Genomic DNA, 20,983 nt, shown 5'->3' with positions numbered 1-20,983 from the left:
GGGAAGTTGCTACAAGTCGAAGACATGGACAATTTGATCCAGAGGGGTATCAAAATGCTATTGCTGTTCTAACTTAGGGCCTATGTCTGAGATTCTTGAAGGTCTTTTCCTGTAGCTTTTCCTCTAAAAACCATGGCCTAAGAGTTGCCTACTTGTAAAATGCTATCGAACAAAAAACCAAGTTCAAGCACAGAAATAATTTGTCAGATAGACTGCCACTGAAAGTTGTGTGTAGTTTTATTTCAACATATCAAGCACAAACAGGTTTCCCCTAACGGGGGAATATGACGAGGAATGTACTCAAAAATTTGGAAACATTTACATTGAAAGATAGCCCAGACTGGCACCACCACTAAGTATTTTAAGGCTGTATATATAGCAGTACTTACCACTTGGAACTAATTCAGGCCAGAAAAGAACGGCTTAGTATTGTCCGCAGTCTACAGAAAATATTGCAATTCTTTAAAAAATGGTGTAAAATAGGAAGACTATTAACAGAGTTGAACAATGCAGTGGCAAAACCCTTCCTCCTTCCTGACCTTTGACAATAAATGTGCCTACGACCCAACACATGTACACCTATATCGTCCCATCCTTCTCGCCTCTCCTGGGGCAGTGGATTCCTCTCTACAATGCTAGTGTATGATATTATAAAACAGCCATATAGCAAATAATAACAACAATAATAGTAAGTGATCGGGTTTTACGAACAGGCGTATGTGACATTACACTCGATGGGGCCTGATCCAGGGCACCAGTCAGCTCCGTAACCACACGAGGAGCTTTCACTGAATGCTTCCCATTTCCGACAGAGGAACGGCTCTAGGAAATTGTGCATATTTACAGTTCCCGTGGAATGGAAAATAAAACACATCCTGAGGTCCCATTCTGTGTTTGCTGACAAAACAGATCATGACTTAATATCCTGGGGGTGGATTTTTTGGACCAAGAGTGCTCCCTCCCATAAATAAAGGCAGCTGGACAGGCACCATGGCCATCAGTTCTTTAGAGCTCCCCCGCTGCACTCCCTCACTCGCAGAGGCCGGCATGGCCTTTCCAGAACACTGGGGTGTTTACCATTTTTGGGGTACCAATACTGCTGGGTAGTTATTAATTGCATCAGAAAATGACAAGACATAGAAAACAAATTGCACAATTAAAGCTACATTTGGCTTCAGCATTAAGGCCCGTACAGGTTAAGAGGTCCTTGAAGATGTACATGTAAAAGGCAAAAATGACATAATCTGCAGGAACAAAGTTTTGCAGGTTCCTAGGTCCCTTTTTAACCTCGTTTTTCAACTTTCTTCCACCTCTGCCGCGTTGGTTCTAAAGTGCTTTGGTGCCTCACTGGGCTCCTTGCGCGAGTGGCCCCCCTCCTGCAGCCAGTACTCGTTATTGCTGCCAAACGTAGTGATTTTATTTGAAGACATAATTAATGAATAGTTGACACGTAAGAAAGATGCAGAGGAGAAACCAACAGCGAGAGTCCAGGAGGAAGCTTTCAGAGGAGACCTTCCTGTGGAAGGACTTTTTGTTGAGAGCACTGAGGTTTCTGGAAAAGAAAGCAGGATGTTTATTTGCGTGGCAGAGGGAGGTGTGCATTCCGCACACGTGTGCATGCCTAGAGCCCCCACACTGGGAGGGATCCCCCTACTTCAGAGCCCCCTCACGGGTACAGCACTGTGCCCCGCCAACTTTACCTCCCCTCTTTTTAACTTGTGGCTGCTGCTGGATCGGGCAGCACGTGCTGGGTGGCATGGGAAGGTCTTCCCAAATACAAGAGCTTGCCCTGGACGTGCCCAGAGCAGCAGAGAAAAGCTAACGCCATATCCCTGACGGCGTCCACCCCGCGGACGCCTCGCGAGGGCTGGATGACTCCTCACGCAGAAGGGAACCAGCACGGCTCCCTGGGGCAGGCGCAGCAGCGAACCCTCCCCGCAGGACTCTGTGGGGCAAAGCCCTTTGACAGCAGTAGGTTAAGCAGCTGTGCTCCCTGCTTCCCCCTCACAGCAACTACTGGTTTATACAAAAAGTGGGACTTTAGTGCTTTTCACCCACAGACTCCAGTTTTCAGACCACACACCTGCATCACTGCAGCAAACTGAGCAAATTCATAACACGCTCGATGGGAAGGGAGACCCCCACACCTTCTCGCCAAGCCAGGACCTGGCCCAGCCCCTCCCGACTTCTGCAGTGGTTTTGCCATTGGGACTGCCAAGGGGTGCTTAACATGCTGAGGTGATGCTTTCTGCCCCATAAAGAGTCTTAAGAGGTTTCCTCGCTGTTTCAAGCAGGGACTGGGTTTGCCTTTCTGGTGTGTTAATAGGCTACCTATTGAAGCAGCTGTTAACTGCACCCCTGCAGCTTATAAGGACGCTTCAAAGGCCACCGTGCAGGAGTTAAATGCCACAGGCTACTTTTAGCCCATTAAGATCATTGATTTGATGAGAGAAAATGGTTACCTGTGTATGTCTTGTTGGGCTCTCTGTAGGGATAAGACGGCTGAATGAATTTCCTTCAGGTGATTCATTTCTTTCCCGCACTGAGCACACAGGCTTTCAAACCCTGGGGCAAAGCATTGAAGGACATTATGTTTTGCATCACTGTCTCTTGTGGTGGTGATGAAATACAAACCAGGTTCACCCAGCACGTGGCTGGCTGTGATCAATTTGTCACAGCTGGGGGGACACTTTCAGGATAAAACATGGGGAGAAGGAGACTGGGGACAGAATCTTCCCTGCCTGAGGACCCAGGTTAATGGAACAGGTCCCGTGACACTGGCCTGGGGCCCCTTCTTGGCTCTCAGGAAACAATTTTTGCAGTATGCTCCCCAGCTGAGGAGGAGGGGAATAGATTGCTCACACCTGCCCCCATTCCTGAAACACTCAAGGTCACTTCTAACAAAGGCTGAGAAAAGGGAATGAGAAATGAAGTCTGTGCTATCTGTTGACTTTCCTATCTGTATCTTTCCAACATGTTTGTGCCAGGAGTTGAAAGCCCTTGCTGGCATGGGTAGTGTAAGGCAGAAAGAGAAGTAGTATGTACGGCGAACAGAAGCAGAACATTCTCCATGTTTGCCTGTGGGCTGTGGGACATGGTATTAACTGGTCTGGGAAATGTCCCAGGGCTGGCTCAAGGAGTAAGGTAACAAGGAAAGAACATTAAAGCCTGACCCAGTGATACGCAGATGCTCACCATCATCATCTGAGAGCTCCTGCACCGATTCCGGCGTTGAACAGCTGCTCTCTGTATTCTGGCTGTGGTTGGATGGCTGATCACTGGTTTTGCGGCGCCTGCAGTCTTTGGCAGACCTCTGGATTAAACAGGGATTAAATGAGACTCGGTCACTGTCAAATTGAAGACTCTTGTGTTTGGCTTTAAACAAAAACTCGGGGTGATGTGGAATATCTGTGAGACTGTGAAGTCTGACTGCTTTTCGTCCAACTCCAACTCCTGGACTCCTGGCAGCTAGTTAAGGATATTACACACATGTCCCGTACAGAAGCATTTCTTCAAATGATAACGTACTTAAGACACCCATCCAAATTGTTCTTGTTGTAGCTTTAACTGACACACATAGCGATGAACTTTATAGTTCTTCTGCTGAGTTGTGTACTCGGACAAAAAGAAGAGAAATTCAGAATCAAATTTCCCGAGGAAGATTTTTCAGAAGGTGCCTGAAGGATTTAAACATCACAGAACTTTTCTGCCTAATTTCTTGAGGCACTTTGCAAAGTTTCTCTCCGCCTCTCAGATGGGTAAACCAAATACATTGATTCAAATTTCTCACCGGAGGGTCTGAAAAGCAGTTATGAACATCAATTTTGCCATTGTTGCAGAGATTCAGACTTGAGGTGTTAAAAAAGTCTATGCACATAACAAGATATGAATTTTTCAATGTATTTGGGTTACAACTACCTAGTTCAGCAGTTCTACATTTACAAAACATTTTATGAATGCCATATATTACTCCAAAGATGAATGCAATGAAATGAGAAAGTATCACCCCTATTTAAGGGAGAAGATGGAGGAGATTTCTTGTCTTGCCTAAGAGGAATTAAGTGGTAAAGGCAGATGGCAAAGGCCAGAACTGAAGTTGCCGGATCTCAGCTGTGTATACCAAAACCTTGCTCACACCCTTACTATGGGAAGTTTTCTGCTTCAGAAACACAGAACAGTAAAGTTCAGCTCAGTCACATGCAAAACCCAGTATGAGAGTCACTAACTGACAGTGACTAACACTGGGTGGAAGAAAAATACCAAAATATGTCAACCACGAATTATAATTATTTGGAATTAATGATGACATAATATTGCAGGTCTAGAGTTGTAAGCTATATTTACCCAAAACAAACCTTCTAGCCTATGTGCTTACATACAAATGCTGCAAAAAAGGGCTGTGTATCTAAGAAATCATAAAGAAGATGATATTCCCCAAATCAGGCTTTTTACCTTGTGCCGTGTTATTTGATTGTTTATGCATGTTGTTTTGTGGTTCGACATCCTTGTGGATAAGTGTCTTTCCATGGTCTGAAGTACCCCATTCTTCTCAAATTGGGCAATGTCATTCAAAGGATCCCAAGGTCTTAAACTTTTGAGAGCAGAGGAAAAAACATCAGAAAAGCAAGGATCTCACACCAGGTGTGTTATGAGTAATGCACTAATTCCACGTGTCTCAGGGCAGGCATTCACTCCTGACAGTAACCAGGGTTTCCACAGATGCAGTGTGAGGAGTAACAGACCCTTCCCTCCGCACTCACAGCTCCTAGCAATACATGAGGGGGGTTCAGTCTCCAGAGGCTGCACCCTTTGTGCCAGGGGAGGAGCGCACAGTTACCAACTCTGCTCGCACAGCACGGAAAATCTCTGCTAAATGATCCCATGCTTGATTGCAGCAATAGCTACAGATTTTCTGTCGCCAAGCCCTCATTTCCAGCTATTCCCAGTTAGTGTCAGGAACAGGTATTCTAATAATGACATGGAGCTCAGAAAGAGCAAGCCCAGGGCATAGTCTAGGGAATGGCCTGTATCCTTGCTTGGACCCCTCGAGCGGCACCCCCAGCCCCCCCACTCACTCCTCGTATTTGTAGCGCCACTCGTTAGTGGTGGCGTCGTGCTGGAAGAGCAGTGGTTTCCATTCTGTGCCGTTCTCTTTCCGCTCCCGGGCAGCATTCCTCTGCTCCTCTTCCAGTACAAATTTTTCCTGTGTCGCCTTGTGTTGATCGCCTTTGTTTATTGCACTGGTAACGTGCTGCCAAAGCCTAGAAAGAAACAGGGAAGCAAGTTAAACCACCTTAAAGCCAACATTGCATTTTGCCAGCTGGAACCTTAGGAACTGGATACTCCAGAGGAACTGTAATGGGATTGCTCAGCGTCAGTTTTGGCTTGTAAATGAAAGGAACATTGTAAGAACAGCAACACTGAATGCTGTACGCAGTGATCGACTGAAGAACAGGGGAACTCCCCCTTAGATAACATCACCTACAACACTCACTAACATCTTCAGTGCTGTCTGTGTGAGTTACAAGATCGTTATGCTCAAATCACTGAGGTTAGTGGCCTCTTTAGAGATGATGTATAATGGAGAAACTGTTATCTTCCTCACACTTCCAAGCATTTCTGTTTAGGAGCCTTTGTGTTAATGTCTATCCCTGAAACAAAGGCTTTATATTTAAAGTTTAGAAGCATTGGAAAGCAAATTCATGTGCACGGCTTGCAGCTGCACATACAGGGTTGTACTTCTGTATAGGATTAGCAACTAGACTCAGTCTGCAAGAAACGGACACATACTTGTGGTCACAAACCACAAACATGAGCACAGGCTTTCCCGCGCACTTGTTTTCAGCTGCCAAAAGATACGTGATCTGTCATATGATGTCTCACTGAGCCCCCACCCGGAGGAGAGGATCAGCCTTTTACAAGAGAAAAATTACTATCTTTTTTTTTTACTATAGCGAAGCTGAGATAGGCTTCTCCACAGTTTCTCTAATCAGAGCACTCCAATCTTCATTTCAGATTGGAAATACTTCTGAGAAGAGCAGCAGCAGCTAGCCCTCCCAAAACACTGCCAAGTGGTTGAGTAGTTAGAACAGGCACTGGAGATCCAGGCTGTTCCAGTATTCCCAGCTCCACAAAACACCAATTCACCATTTAGAAGATGAATACATTACCGTATTTAATTTGGAGCTTGCTGTGAAGCTCTTAATTTAAAAAGGATACTGATGCTTTCATTATATTCCAATCACCATATGTTAACAGAACACTTCCAAAAAAGCAGCCTCTTAGATAATTAACTGAAGGCAGAGGAACACTTTCCGGTCCTTTTTGACACGTCACTCCCATTTTCCTGTGTATGAATCTTTTCTCCCAGAAACAAAGGACGGAAACTAAATTCAGGCTCAAAGCGATGGCGATGGGGGAGGGAGGAGTGAAAATCGTGGCCTGAGAAAATACTGTGGTGGCATACAGAGTCAGTCCTAGGGAATGCAGTGGTGTGAAGAGCAAGGCCTCTAATTCTAAGAATCTCAGAGGGACACGCACAAAATTGGCAAGAGCAAATTGCTTCATCAACAGCTGCACGTGTCAGACAATGAGACCCCTCCACGGTGAGCTGCATAATGGTATGAGCTTCAGAGACTCGCCAGCCTTTGTAAAAATAAGTGACTTTCAGCACTGCAGGAAAGACTAAGCAATACAGGGAGAACATAACCTGGATTAGATGGTAATTTATTCATGCAACTATCAGCATAATAAGGAGCTCGGTGGACTGTCTTTTAAGGATCTCTAGAATTTTTCCTTTTTTTCTCCTTTCCATGGATGCATGTATCATTACTGATCTCTGATGTAGCAAAGGGAGTCAGCTCTGGCAGTATCCTGGTAAACACAGAAATGGGGATCCTTTGTCTGCAAGACTGAGATTTCTCCATTAAAAGAATCTTCTTCAGAAAATTAATAGAGAAATGTGCTGCAGTCTGCTCTCCTCTCTGACAGCAGCGAATGCACGACTGTAATTTACAAATACAAGACTTTATTGCCCATAACGTCCACTGCTGTCCAGAACAAACTAAATGTTGTTTTTATTTTCATGCAGTCCCTTTCTTTACCCAAAAAGGCGTAATCTTCTTAGTGTGATGTGATACACCACCAAAATTAGGTGCCCTCAGGGAAGTGGCCAACGTCATGCAGAGCCAGGCAGCAAAGTGCATGTGCTGGTTGGGGATGTGAGCTGCTACTATACTGGTGAGATGGCAGGACTAGCTGGCTTGGAGCCAGTGCCACATGATGCTGTTCTTGCTCAAGAACTGGCTCGGGGATGCACATTGCATCAGGTAGTCATTCCTTTCATTTCCTAAATCATGTGCCAAGGACTATATTTTTAGGTAATCTAGATTATCCTAAAAAATCCTGGTGCAGACATCATTGGAGATCTCGCTGAGATTACAAGCAAGGCAGGATTAAACATCATTTAATTACATTCTCTCATAAAATCCTGTTATGTGGTTCAGACTACTGCTCTGCTCCTGCCAGGACTTTCCACATGATTCCTGTATCTAGTTTAAGAGCCTGTGGTTGAAACAACCCTTCTTAACAAGACAGCTGACCTCAGATTGACATCTTGCCCTTCCATAAAATATTCCAGCTGTTACAGAGACTCTGTTCATGATCTCTGGAGTTCAGGAAGCGTTGTTATTTTAGCAGATAAAATGTAGCCTCCACTATTTCTCAGTCCAGCTCCCTGGTTATTTCAGAACTATACTGCATGGAAATACTCCAAAGGTAACAGACTGGGAAAAAACAGGTAAATGGCTGAGTAATATGTGCAGGCAAAGTGGGTCACTGCCTTTTCAGGGCTGTGCTGAACTGGAGCCTTCTGATGAGAGCTCTGCTTCCAGCAGGGAAGCATCAGCAAGACATTCCCAGGGCTCCTTACCTCTCTGACTCAAAGTCTGTCTGCTCCTCAAACAGCACAATATGGCGCTTCAGTCTCTGCCTTCGTACTTCACTGGTCGGGTTCCAGAACATTTCCGCGTTCCCGTTTTTCAACTCATTTATATGCACTTCCCCATCCTGAGAAGGAAAATTAAGTGAAAAGGTTAATGACGATCAGAAACACAAGGCAGAAAATAATCCTGACAAATGGAAGCTGCTTCCGGATGATCAGAGATAGGGCTTGGTTAGAAGGTTTCTTTCCTCCTCTATCCCATTAAATCTCACAAACACTTCCTGAAAATTTCTAAAATGAGTGAGGCGAGGCACTGCCGGAAACACTGGCTGAATTAATCAGAGAAGAATTAGAAAGGGACGTGGTCCCTCCCAGACAAGTGTACCCACAGAAGCCCTAAGATGCTCTTCTTTCCCCACTGTTCCTCCCAGGTACCACCCAGCACATACAAACAAGATTTGTAGCTCCCTTTCCAGTCATTCTGCTATTCCTCAGTGCTGAAATCTCACACAGACCCTGCTGAAATTCCATACTCTCCAGAAGGAGAGCTAAAGCTGAGATACTCCTTCACTCCCCCCGCCCCAGTTTAGCCTGAACTTCATTCAGCACTTCACAATGCCAGGGGTCTTTCATCCTTATTCCTTGCCAATCTACTTGGCAACCAACCATTAAGCAGCACTTCTCTGATCTGAGGCTGGCTAGAGAATATTGCTGTGTCCCTGCTTAACTAAGCTGTTTCCCAGCCCTGCTCACAGACACAGCAATGCCACGGAGCCAGACCGGGTAGTTTTCAGGGCATACAGCGAACAGCACAACGCTGACTGCGAGTGGAATGAATCAGACGATTACAGGTGCCGGAGAGTATGTGCACTGGTGCCATTCAGCCGCCTGGACACAGTACGAGCATCAGGCAAACCTTATTTAGGTCACAGCTACGGGCTTTACCCATCGCTGCTTATTTTCTTTGTGTCCCAGCTGCTGCATTTTTGCCCCTGCCACGGTCCCTTGACGCAGGTCTCAAAGTTTACTTCCCACATCTTCAGCTGTGAAACTCTTCCAACCCTGAGGGACTCCCTTCCCTCCTCAAAGTCCCCCTTGGGACATCTTCTTCCACGGTCTGAGGTGCCAGTTCCAGGACAGATCTCAGGGCCCCAGGAGCCCCCCAGCTATGGATAGGAAGAGGCAGGCAGGCATTATACAACAGCACTATGTGCATCCCTAAGGGGCATATATACAAGCAGCCCTCAGCTGCTGCTTTGATCCTGGAGCTGAGAAGTTGGGATTTCCTTCCCTCCTTTATTCAGGTGAGGTTTTGGGTCCTGAGGCAGAGAAATTAGCCTTTCAGCTGCCACAGTTTCCGTCAGCAAACTGGACAGTGCCAGAGAAAAGCGTGCAGAGCTCAGGAGAGCAGGCCAATACTCTCAGCAGGGAGGGAGGAGAACAAACAACGTCCCTACTGCTGCACAGCAGCTACTCTATTCGCAGCGTGCAACTGCAAAGAGCAGCTTACGGAGCTACCCTTTCAAAGCCATTTAACTTCTTTTATACATCATTCTAATTTTGTGCACCACAAACAACCAGCACAAAGAACAAGGGAGGAATAAATTATTTTCAGGCTGATAAAACCCAAACACAGACGGCTGGAAGCTAAGCAGCATGCAGCCATGTGGCTCAGTGCCCCGGGGAGCCACTTGCTGTGGCGGATGGTGTTTGCAGGACCCAGCCAGACCAGGTAAGGAGGTAAGGAGGTACTCCACAGCCCGGCACAACTCACAATTTCCAAGGCACATCCTGCAGGGAAGGGAGTTCAGAACAGAAGCGCTGCCCAGACACAGGGGGCAACTTTACTTCTCTACACCCAGAAAGGGCAAACCTTCCCATTTTAAAATGGTCATTAGCCTTTTATGTAAACAGACAGATTGCCTGAGGGGAGCAGTCCAGTACCAAAGGCTGTGGTTAGGGCCTCACTATAGAAAGGGCTTTATCCAGGCACATTTCACCTGACCTACTTTAAATACGTCCTTTAGGATGAGACAAATCTCGTCTCAGAAGTGGCAATTTCTGTGCATTGGAAAGGGAACATAGGTCAACTATAAGGAAAATGCAGGTGTCTAAATGCAGCTGAGATAAATACCTAAGTGTTCAGCCCAAAGCCAGGGCTCACTGTTTTTGCCTCAGATGCCAGGAGTTCCCAACTAAAACTCTAGACTACATCCTTCACTGTGCAACTTTATGCTTGCTAAGTTTTGGGTTAAGGATGCCTTTGAGTGGTTCCCTTGGGGACACCAGGTGTGCAAAGGTGCTAGCTGTTCTGCTGACTCTTCTGAGCTGCCCATACTGATAGACCCTCACTGAATCTATATCTCTGTCCTTCACCTTATAAACAGAGGAATAACCATCTTCTATCATAAAGGTGTGCTGTGAAAATAATGAATGTAAACCCCTGTGAAGTTCTTCCCTGATACTGCTGTAGCTGGGGAAGTATTGAACACAACAAGAAAAAAGGAAGTCTCATGATTTTCACAGTCACACATAAGACACACTATGCCTCCTGTCACCAGTGCTTCTCCTAAGCCTGGCACCCTAAATACATGGCCTCTGGCTTTGACAGAACCCCTCCTGGCTGCGCTGGGCTCTGGGAGCGCAAGTGTTACTCACGCTGCAGGTGGATGGGACTACGGAAGCATAAATGACCTTGAGAGGTGCGGTTCGAAAGCTCTGCTGGCCCCCACTCCCTGGGGACAGTGGGAAGAGGCAGGAGAGGGGCCCTCCACGGCCCCTGCTCCACGCCGGGGAGCCTGCCAAGGGCTGCCAGTCCTCCCGCGCACCCACCCGGCTGCCACGCGCAATTAAACTGTTAGCAACTTCGATTATCGTGTGTTACCCAGTGTCCATTGAGACTTGCTAACACTTCTTCTCCTGATTTAATCTTCCCAGAGATTTGATTAATGCTTGCACTGCCACCGAAGAAGGGCTGTCAGGGGAGAATAGAAATAGAAAATATGATCAGTCTAGTCAGAGCTGGAAGGGAGCCAAACACAGTGATGCGGCAGGAGGGAAGGAAAGTGCAACCAGCTTGATTTCCACTATTTCTTGGGAAAGGTAGAATGAATTCTAACATGGATTTGGACCGCCTAGCATTGTGCCCTCCTCCTTTTGTTTGCAATAGCAAAATCACTGTAGGAGCTGCAGGAAGGGAGATAAGCCTTCAGGTGCATTAACATGCAGCAGCACAAGGCCTCGCCTCCATGCAGATCCATTTATTTCAGCTGGACATCGGGTAAGTGTATGTGGGCAAGTCCTCCCCGTTGTCCAGAGTCACGTTACAGTTTGCACCCTTGTACTTGCAGCCTTGTCCAAAGAAATAGAGCAGCACTAATGCAGTTGGTGACTTTTCCTGTTTATGGGACAGCAACAGCAGTGTGGCACTGCTGATAGCTATGTCTGTGTGAAGCCTTCAGTGTGAAGAAGCTCTCATCAGCAGCAAACAAAAAAAGAAAAAGGGTATTTCCAGAGTCAAGGAAAAGATTCTCAGAACAATGGAAAATTCCCCTCACCTCCTGCCTGCCAAACACAGGAAACAGCAGTGATAGAGTGACCAGCTCTTTCATTCATACCACACACATTTCTTCACGCATTTTATCAGCTACTTTTCAATACTGTTTGTGCAGAAGAACTCTTTTTTTTAAAAAAATAACAATATGAAACCAAATTTCCTGCAACACCCATGGAAAAAGAAATCACAAGTATCCCAAGAATCAATGTATGCAATCCAGCAGAGAATTGGTACATATCCAAATTAATAACAAAGTCATGGGGTTACCCTCTAACTTCTCACAATTCTCCTAAAAAGGTGGCTCAGAAATATTCAAAGCAGAGCATGTAGTTAAGCCTCAGGGACCTTTCTGGGTCATGTTTGGACTAAGAATGTTGTTTTCAAGCCAGAAAAGAAGGATCTACATTTTAAGTTCTGAAGTGTTTATAGGTTTGAGATGACACTGACTGAAGTCAGGGAAATACTCCACTGGCCTCGACACAGTATGTCAGGCCTATGGGAAGAACTGGCTTTAAAGATAAGTATATGCAAATGTCAAAAAGTACATGGGGCACAGTTCCCTTTGTAAGGGCAAATAAAGACAGAAAATTACAATTGCCCCCAGGAAAACTCAGTCTGCAAAAGACTTCCCTAACTCCAGTAATCTCTCACATTTACATTGGCTAAGGCTGCAGCCCTAATGTCCTGCAGGTTCTTATTTCTCCATCTTTCATTTTATGCCCAGGCAAGAAATTGTTTGTTGGAACAGAAGAGAAATAGATGCTCCTTAAAAAGCAAGTTAACTGTCCAAGAAAAGTTACAGGCCATCATTTTCCTTCCCAGATTTTAACACATGTAACTACAGGAATGCTCAAAGATATCTCCATTTTATCTGCATACCATAAATTTTCATCACCAGGCTTTGCAGGGGAGGCAATAGCTACGTGAACAAGTCAGTACAAGGCAATAACAATGCAGCTTGTCAGTGTGATAATTCAAAATTATCCTCCTGAAAATGGGCTCTTACCCAGCCATCAAGGCAAGGGCCTGGAGACTGGAGAAACACCAGGCACAGTTCACTGTAATGCCTGCAAGGTGAGAGTACCTACGTGATGGCTACTGGAGAGCTTCACTGAAGATCCACATCCTAACTTGCCTCAAAACAGTCTATACACCTCACTGTATTTTGCAAGCAGAAGTAATTGCACCTTCCTAAACAGAAGCCATATTGTCCTTGCCAAACATTCAGAACAGAGTTTGGCCAGTGGCATAAAACTCAGGCTTCCTGGGTCCAAATCGAGCTGCACCAGGCAGAACTGACTGCGGGATGATGCCTCCTCTCCAGGTAGGCCACCCTGTGGTGCACACACATGTTGCTGGTATATAAATGATCTGGTGTGTAAGGTCAAACCTTGTCTGGAGCACAGGGGCAAGCCTGAGACCCATACAAAATGGGGCCACAATGTCTCCTACCTTGAGCTTGAATTCCAGTTCTGCCCTGTGGTTAGTTTTCTCACAGTCGATGGTAACTTTCCCTCCAAGCTCCATTGTCATGGTACCATACAAAAGTCCTGAAAGGGAAAAAAAGAGACTCAAGAGAGGCCCCAGTGCAAGTGATCTGCTTTCTCAACTCAAACTGGCTCTCGATGACACGCTGTGAAATTCACTACTTGTCTTAAAGTTTTGAAAATACAGAAACCAAAGTTTCTAGGAAATGGCTCTTCATTATAAGCACGAAGAATCCTCCTCTGAGTCCATATTCCCCATTTATTACACCAGCTAGGAAATAGCTTGACTCACAGGTGCCGATAGTGCATCTGCAGCAAGCTGAAAGTGGGAAAGGAAAAATAAGGAAAGCTGTGCCCAGCAACTTTATTTATACCAGTGCTTAAACAGACCCAGTTGCTTCTCACAGGGTGGACAGGGCAGAGAGGAGCCTTAATGGGATTCAGCAGGACCTGAGAGACTAGCAGTCATGCCGGGGACTCCTCTTTACACATGCCTACCATTTTATGGAAAGGTCATTTGCAGAAAAAGAAAAATTGACAAGAAAAAGATTTATGCACAGGAACAGTTCACAGAGAGCATGATTTATAGAAGTTACTGTTTTCACAGGTAGCTAGACCCTCCATAAGTATTAACTTAGAGGTCAACATGCCAAAATGAAAAAATATTCAAAACCCCCAAATTGGATCAAATGGCTGCAGGAGTGATTTTATCACTGTGGTTGACGTGCCACTGATGCTTAGTTACAGCAGTAAGTCAGGAGCCATCCCCTGGCCTCTGTGCACATTCAGCTCAACAGAGCAAAGCCACACGGTAACAGGTATCAGCCTCACTGAGGCAGCTCATACACTGAGGAATATCATGATTAGAGTAACAAAGAAATCAGAAGTCAGGAATTTCCATTACTCTCAAAAAGCCATAAAATATAGTAAACAATTTCAGTGTTAACATTAGAAAAACTTTTTATCCTCAGAAGCTCAGAACTGTACGCTCATTCCTTCCATCTTCCCTTTACTGCAGTGCATATACACAGTATTTTTTGTTTCTACACAGTGTTAAAACTCAGCTCTGCATAAACTAATGAAAAAGACTTCAGTGAGGCTGAAGCCTTCTACTGGGTGCTATGACTCATGTGTGGAGCAACTGCTCCCTGGAATTACCAGTTCCTGCGGTGCCAGGTATTCCAGAGGGAAGAAGAGAGCCAGTGCAAAGTTAGCCGGTAAGATACCATTATATTATTGTTTCTGTTTGCTTCCTATTTGAACAGTCATAACTTACCTTTACAGTGGGCGTATGGCATAGTAATTATATAATCTTCCCCTCTGTTTAGAAACATAAGCTTTGCTTTCCCGTCCAACAGTGCAGAAAGTGAGTTACCTAGAATTTAAAAGAACAAATACATATATATTAAAAGTGCACGTTCTACTTGGTCACTCATCCTACTCTAGCAAAACGTTCCCATTAAATGTAGGTCACTAATGAAAGCAAAGATACAAAATGCTAATAATTCAGGGACCCTACAAATCATTTACTGTTGGAGGCAGGCAGTTCTAATAAACTCTCTGCTGTACGGCTCACAGTTGCTCTGACATTTAACCCCTGTTGCAGAAAGGGCAAGTAGATTAAGTCACTAGTGGGATGTAGAAAGTAGTTCCAATGCTCATAAGTATTTCAGGTCCTTCGGTTCTCACAACTTTTCTGATTATGATCCCAGATAAAAAATAAAATTGGCAGAAGGACAGCAATGACTATTTACAAGTGTTTCAGCAAATACATTTACCAGAGGATAGTACCTTAAGAGGTGCTTGCCTAAACAAAAAAACCTATTTCAAATAGCAACACTGTTTCAGGGCCTGTAGCCCTGCTGTCTCCACTGACATGAAAAGGCTGGAAGGCATTTTGAAGCTTCAGAGTTCAACTCTAAGAAATCTGGGAGCTATATAAATGATTACATTTATACAGAGACTTTTGCAGAAGTCTGCTGGATGATCAGAGAGCTATACAACACTCATCCATGAGCATATGGAAAGCAGTCTGACAACCAATTGCCTACACGTTCTGGTGAACCTCTGCTTTCTGAATACCGTTTTTTAAAGCTCTCAATTTTCTGATTTTTCTTTTTAAACATCAACGTGATGTCCCACTGAAATGATGAAAACAGGGAAAATTCAGGAGAGTCAAGACAAGGAATTAGGGTGTCCTGGTGGTAGATCTCTTAAGCATTTCTTTGTTCTTAACTCTGAGTACACTCAGAAGTGATTAAAAACCAAGCCAAAACCAATGCTATGACGTTACCTGGGAGATGCCTAGGCTTAATGCCTTACCATAAAACTTAGACCTAGCTAGAATGCTGCCAGTAATGCAGAATCCATCCTTCCTATTGCTGACATGAAAAGCTGACACTGGTGGATGATGGGAGACCTAGAAGAAAAATAGGCACAGGTCACTTATAGCAGTTGTTACAGGCTAAGCAGAGAGGAGGGTGCACACACAGCCTCAACGGGGTGTTACACCTGCTCTAGGGAATGTGCAAGACAAAGGCCACAGGGCTGAGCAGAGTCAACCAGAATGTTACAGGAGGGAACAGTATGTGAGGCCATTATTCATGAGAACATCATATATGTAAATTTTCTCCCCCACTCTGTATTCTCTTGTCTTTGTGCATTTGAGATCACTTTAGGCCAACAGATACACTGTCAGACTTTCAACACAACAAGTGACAGTGCAGAACCTTGTGGCAGCATCTGAATAACCTCCATAAAACGGATGCAATAAAATTGCTAAAATAAAATAACACAAAATAAAAATTTTTTTGATTAAATAGGAAAAAAATGTACATGAAACAGGGAGTCCCTGTACCAAAATCCATATGGTCCTCAGATCCCTTTACTAACACTGTAAATATAAAATAAAATATTGTCAGGCCACTTTACTTGTAAGCTCTACCTTTTATTTATCTCCAAAGACATAATAATTCCATTTACTCCTATTAAAATCATTATAGGAAGTTTAGAAATAAAGGAAGGTAGGATTTGGTTATGTGTTTTATGATCCTTTTGACAGAGGCAACACAAACCACAACAGTGTTTTATTAACAATAGGAAAACAGCAGGGCAGAACCCCATGGAAAGTGTCTTTACTGAAGAGGTGTGCTGGTTTTGGCTGGGATGGAGTTCATTTTCCTCCTAGTAGGTAGTATGGGGTTGTGGTTTGGATCTGTGCTGAACCCAGTGCTGATAACACAGGGATGTTTTTGTCACCGCTGAGCAGGGCTTACACAGAGCCAAGGCCTTTTCTGCCTCTCCCCCCACCCCCAGCGAGCAGCCTGGGGGTGCACAAGGAGCTGGGAGGGGACACAGCGGGGACAGCTGACCCCAGCTGACCCCAGGGGTATCCCCCACCCGACGGCTCATGCTCAGCACGTACAGCTGGGGGAGGAGGAGGAAGGGGGGGATGTTCGCAGTGGTGGCGTTTGTCTCCCCAAGTCACCGTTACGCGTGATGGAGCCTGGCCGTGCTGGAGAGGGCTGAGCACCCGCCTGCCCATGGGCAGGGGGCCATGAATTCCTTGTGTTGCTTTGCTTGCGCACCCGGCTTTTGCTTTGCCTATTAAAGGGGTTTTATCCCAAGCCATGAGTTTTCTCACTTTTACCCTTCTGATTGTCTCCCCCATCCCACCAGTGGGGAGAGAGCAAGTGGCTGTGTGGGGCCGAGTTGCTGGCTGGGGTTAAACCAGAAAAAAGATCAGCAGCTAGTTCACCCCATGTCCCGCTCTGGATATTTAGACAAAACTCAAAATTCCTCTCCCAGGGTGAGATGTGGAGTGTGTTCCCACACACAGAGGTGCGGGCAGGCTACTGTTTGCAACACCTGAGCATCCAAGTAAAGCAACTTACCTGTTCTGCTATGTAAAATGTGTGGCTGTTCGTCTGGGGGTGAAACCAACAGCAGCGAAATGTCTCTCCCAGAATAGGGTTGTATGGCTTTTTTATTCCCTGAAAAGCAAAGCAATCAAAACCTGCTACAAATGAAAGATCTGCAATCCAACTTTACAGAGCTGGCCACAAAACAACATAATAATTTTCTCCCTGATGCTTTAACCTAAGTCAGTCACAAGAATCAAAACCTAAGAACTGGCTACATATATTCTCCTAATCGAATCTTTTCATCTGAGCCATGGATTCATCTGCTATTCTTGTCAATTTAAGCTTTTGCCCCATCAAAGCTTTACAAGATGACAAAACTTTATTATTTCTGCTACAATATGCAGCGGGTGCCTACTGATGTAGAAACATGGCACTATGGCACTAATAGGCCTGAAAAGAGAAAGGGGCCCTGCTTTCAGACAGGGGAAATATCTGGCATCCAAGGAGATGTTACTTGTTCATGACTAGTTCTGCCTTCTAACTGTCCAGTGCAAAAGCTCTGAGATGGTCAACACTATTCTGCATTCAGTATCTACTCTGAAACCAAATGTAACTTCAGTTTTAAAAGTAATGGTCAAAGTCTTCTGAAGAGGTAAAGTGCCAAAGGAAAGGCAATAAAGAATTACACAACCGCAGCAGAAGGTTGATTGTTACAACCCCAACTTGATGCATTCTTTTACCTTTGGCTTCTTATAGAAGCCGGACAGATACCACCTCAAAACTTGCTTCATTCGACTGTATGGATCATCTTCAAGGACAGCCCTGCAGGAGAGAACATAAAATGGCCTTTCTACTGTTCACATGTCACATTTATTTCATGCCAGTACAACAACATTCATCTCAGTAATATTTCCCTAATACTAAAGGGAAATAACTTCTGCGCTGCTGCCACTGGAAAAGGTGACTGCCAGCAGAAATAATTTTTCTTTTTAATAATGTACATCATACAACACACCAGTAAACTCTTAAAATGTGGCACCTGCTGCCCTGCACTCCTGCAAACGGTCTAATAGAATTTCTGGAGTGTATCAGGTTTGATTAGACATTCAAGCATGTTAATGTGGGACTGCCACTCACACTTAGTTACAGTGTGAGTCATAAAAGCCATAGTACTTATGCCACCAAAATAAAAGACAATTCTATTTTTCTATCTTTTTCTTGTTTCCTTCTTCCTTAAAAGATCTTTAAAGCTGATGTGCTACATGGCCTCTTTCAGTACTCTGAGGTTGGAAGGGACTTCTCATGGTCACCTCATCCAATCCCTCCCAGCTCAAACTTGAAGTGGGAAGTAAACATAGACGATAGTATTCCTGCTATTTCCAACCATTTAGTCAGATTTGAAAATCAACCTAAGTTCTTGCGAAATCAATTTAGAAGGAACATCCATACCACAAAGAGGTTTATGTAACAAAACCTCCAAACCTCTTGAAGATTTCTCAGATCTCAGCACTGAGGAAAACCATTTCCTTAACTTCAGATGTTACAAATACCACAACAAGGCTTGAAAATACCACGATTCTAAAATTACCCAGAGGCAGTGGAATAAACATGAGTAACTAGTGCTGCTATGTGATTATTGCACACACTGGTTTTAAAATACACCAGGCATATCTCATTGAGAAGGCTGGTCCTACCTGGAAGCATAACATTTTCTATTTTTCCACTCTGCTGCTCCCAGCAGGTCTCTCTCATCAATGGTGTTAAAAGATGCTTCTTATTTGTTTATCAACCAACATAATTATATTGCTTTTGGGGGCACAAGTGCTTGACAATCCTGTTTGCTGTCCTATTCCCCTCCGTACACGCGTACACCAGAAGGTGGCACAGCTCTGCTGCGAGATGTTCAAAGGAGAGGGAGCTGCATCCCCACCGGTTTCAGCCAATGCTGGCAAACGTGCATGTGCCAAGCTAGTTTCCTCCGGAGTTTAACTGTTTTCCTTGCTTCCTTGCTCCTCACTGGCAGCAGTCCACCTTTAAAAGGTCACTGCAGCTAGTGCCTGGCTTCATTTATGTTGAACCCCGTGACCTAGATGTTATTTGGGAGCTTTTCAAGCACATAAACACACCTCAGCCAGCACCAAGCTAACTCTGTAACACATTTTCACAAATACCAGAAAAATCCCCACACTGGGCACCCTCTGCGTGCTGCTTACTGGGAAAGCAGGTCAGCATGATAGTAGTAATCAGAGAGCTTGTTCAGGAAGGAGCGTGGCTCCAGGATGAAGGTGGGCAGCACCACCCGTGACAGGTCCATGCCAGGCCGCAGCTGCTTCAGCAGGATCCACATCAGGCTCTTGTTCTCCTCGGAGACAGTTTCTGTTTGAGACGATTCACCTGTCTATGATGGGAAAAGGGAAGTTCAGGGCAGAAACAGGAAAACTATTTCTTGCGGGTGCATTTACTGGGAGAGTCCAAGCTCACCCAGGCATACCCGGCCCTGGCACAGAGGTGACCGCTCAGCTACAGCACTGCAAAAAGACATCAGCTGTCTCAGGAGGAGTGGATCCCTGAAGCACTAAAGGGAGCAGTACAGAAAGCCCTGGGCCTCTGCGAGGGCTGGCGTGGCAGGGAGGACACCTCTGCTGTGCTCCTTCCTGAGCCCCAGCCTCCACACCCTCCAGGGTGTGGACATGCTCAAGGCTGTTCCAGCATCACTACAGCCAGGTGGGGTGTGTACAAAAGCTCCTTTCAGTCTCATTCTCAGCAAATGAGAGACTGTAAGATTTTCTATTATAAATGTAGAAAAATTTAAGAGATAAAAGAGTCATCAACAAAGAATGGAAGCAGTCCCCCAAGTTCAAAATAAGACAAACCAGTAGTAGATAAAGGGCCCACTGCCAGGTGACGTGCACAAAGACTCTGCCCCCTAGTGCTGCTCAGTGCCCTTTGCAACAGGAGTGCAGGCAACTGTAAAAAAGCCAGGGATTATGTTGTGGTTTCAGCTATCTGTAATTGTGGAGGTCCTATGCATTCCACAGGGCTACGTGGGGGAATGGACCTTTCAAGCCACTGGAGAAAAAAAATTAAAGTAACTTTTCAGACATTAATGTTATTTTAACACAGATTTTGACTTTTGTCTAACACCCATCAGGATTTAACAATGAAAGAGAGTATTTATACTTAGTCTTTCTACTGTTTATAGGCAAGAAACTTATATCAGTAAAAGGGCACAGATCCACTTTTGGAATGGACTTTGGTTTGGGAGAGGACACAAAGCGTATCCCAACAGGATTTGCAGATGGTGTAAATCACTAAACACTCATTTTCACCACCTGAGCATTCCCAGCACCACCTCTTTGGCTCCCAGTCAGCTCTTTTACTAGTCACACACCACATCCGGTTTGTACCCTGGGGGGAATTTCAGACTGAGGAACAACAAAGCTCTTTTCATTTCATTCTTTTTCCATTATCATACCATTCTTCTTGTGTCAGTCTGATGCAATACACAGCTTGAACCTCCAAGAAGAAATGGAAACCATTAAAGAACGTAATATCACAGCATCAGCTAGGGCTTACAATAGGTATGGGTCTGTCAGAACTTTCATTACTTATCCAGGTTCTCAAGTGCATGTGTATTGGCAATATCAATTAATGCCATGTTGAAACTGCATAAAGTGCAATTGTGAAATTGCATAAAGTGTCACTCAGTGAATCACTGCAGAAGGGATGGATGAAGAGAGAAGGAGAAGGAGGTGCAGGAAGATGAGAACAACCTCAAGCCACTTCTGGTTTGCTTTCCTCTCAAATGCATCATCCTCAATAACTCTTTTTATAACTTGTTATAACCACAAAACTTTTTAAAAAAGGGTTGGGTTTTTTTATACATCTACCTACGGAGGAGGTCTCTTTTATATTCTAGACCAACTTTTGCAGTCTCAAAGTCCTTCTGACACCTGTCTCTCTCTTCACATTCCTACTACAAACAAGGCAAAGCTGGAACATCCATCCACACAGATGCACAAGCACCCACCTTTCAAACACAAACGGATGCACATACACACGTGCACACCTTTCAAATGAGCTTTCAAAGTCAAGCTGAAGATTTAACAGTGATGGTTTACATCTGTGATCTTTG

The 20,983-nt window shown here is 44.8% G+C and overlaps 1 protein-coding gene across 2 annotated transcripts in view; it reads right to left on the bottom strand.

Moving 5' to 3' along the window:
• Window positions 1–219: 219 nt before the first annotated feature.
• Window positions 220–20,983, bottom strand: part of OSBPL5 (oxysterol binding protein like 5) — a 144,111-nt gene continuing 123,347 nt past the window's right edge. For both annotated transcript variants that reach the window (XM_026850373.1, XM_026850374.1), the window contains exons 10-22: window positions 19,062–19,246; window positions 17,589–17,670; window positions 16,879–16,977; window positions 15,308–15,404; window positions 14,262–14,360; window positions 12,951–13,048; window positions 10,827–10,916; window positions 7,931–8,067; window positions 5,076–5,261; window positions 4,453–4,591; window positions 3,196–3,313; window positions 2,463–2,565; window positions 220–1,552 (exon numbers count right to left, since the gene is read on the bottom strand). In XM_026850373.1, the coding sequence (XP_026706174.1) occupies window positions 1,417–1,552; window positions 2,463–2,565; window positions 3,196–3,313; window positions 4,453–4,591; window positions 5,076–5,261; window positions 7,931–8,067; window positions 10,827–10,916; window positions 12,951–13,048; window positions 14,262–14,360; window positions 15,308–15,404; window positions 16,879–16,977; window positions 17,589–17,670; window positions 19,062–19,246 (1,569 nt within the window). In that variant the 3' untranslated portion in view covers window positions 220–1,416. The remainder of the gene's footprint in view (window positions 1,553–2,462; window positions 2,566–3,195; window positions 3,314–4,452; window positions 4,592–5,075; window positions 5,262–7,930; window positions 8,068–10,826; window positions 10,917–12,950; window positions 13,049–14,261; window positions 14,361–15,307; window positions 15,405–16,878; window positions 16,978–17,588; window positions 17,671–19,061; window positions 19,247–20,983) is intronic.

This window comes from Athene cunicularia (assembly GCF_003259725.1).
Source record: "Athene cunicularia isolate RWA chromosome 5 unlocalized genomic scaffold, athCun1 chr5_part2, whole genome shotgun sequence".
Classification (NCBI taxonomy): Eukaryota; Metazoa; Chordata; class Aves; order Strigiformes; family Strigidae; genus Athene; species Athene cunicularia.
The sequence above is the reverse complement of the archived record's forward strand: the minus strand, read 5'-3'. Positions and strand labels throughout refer to the sequence as shown.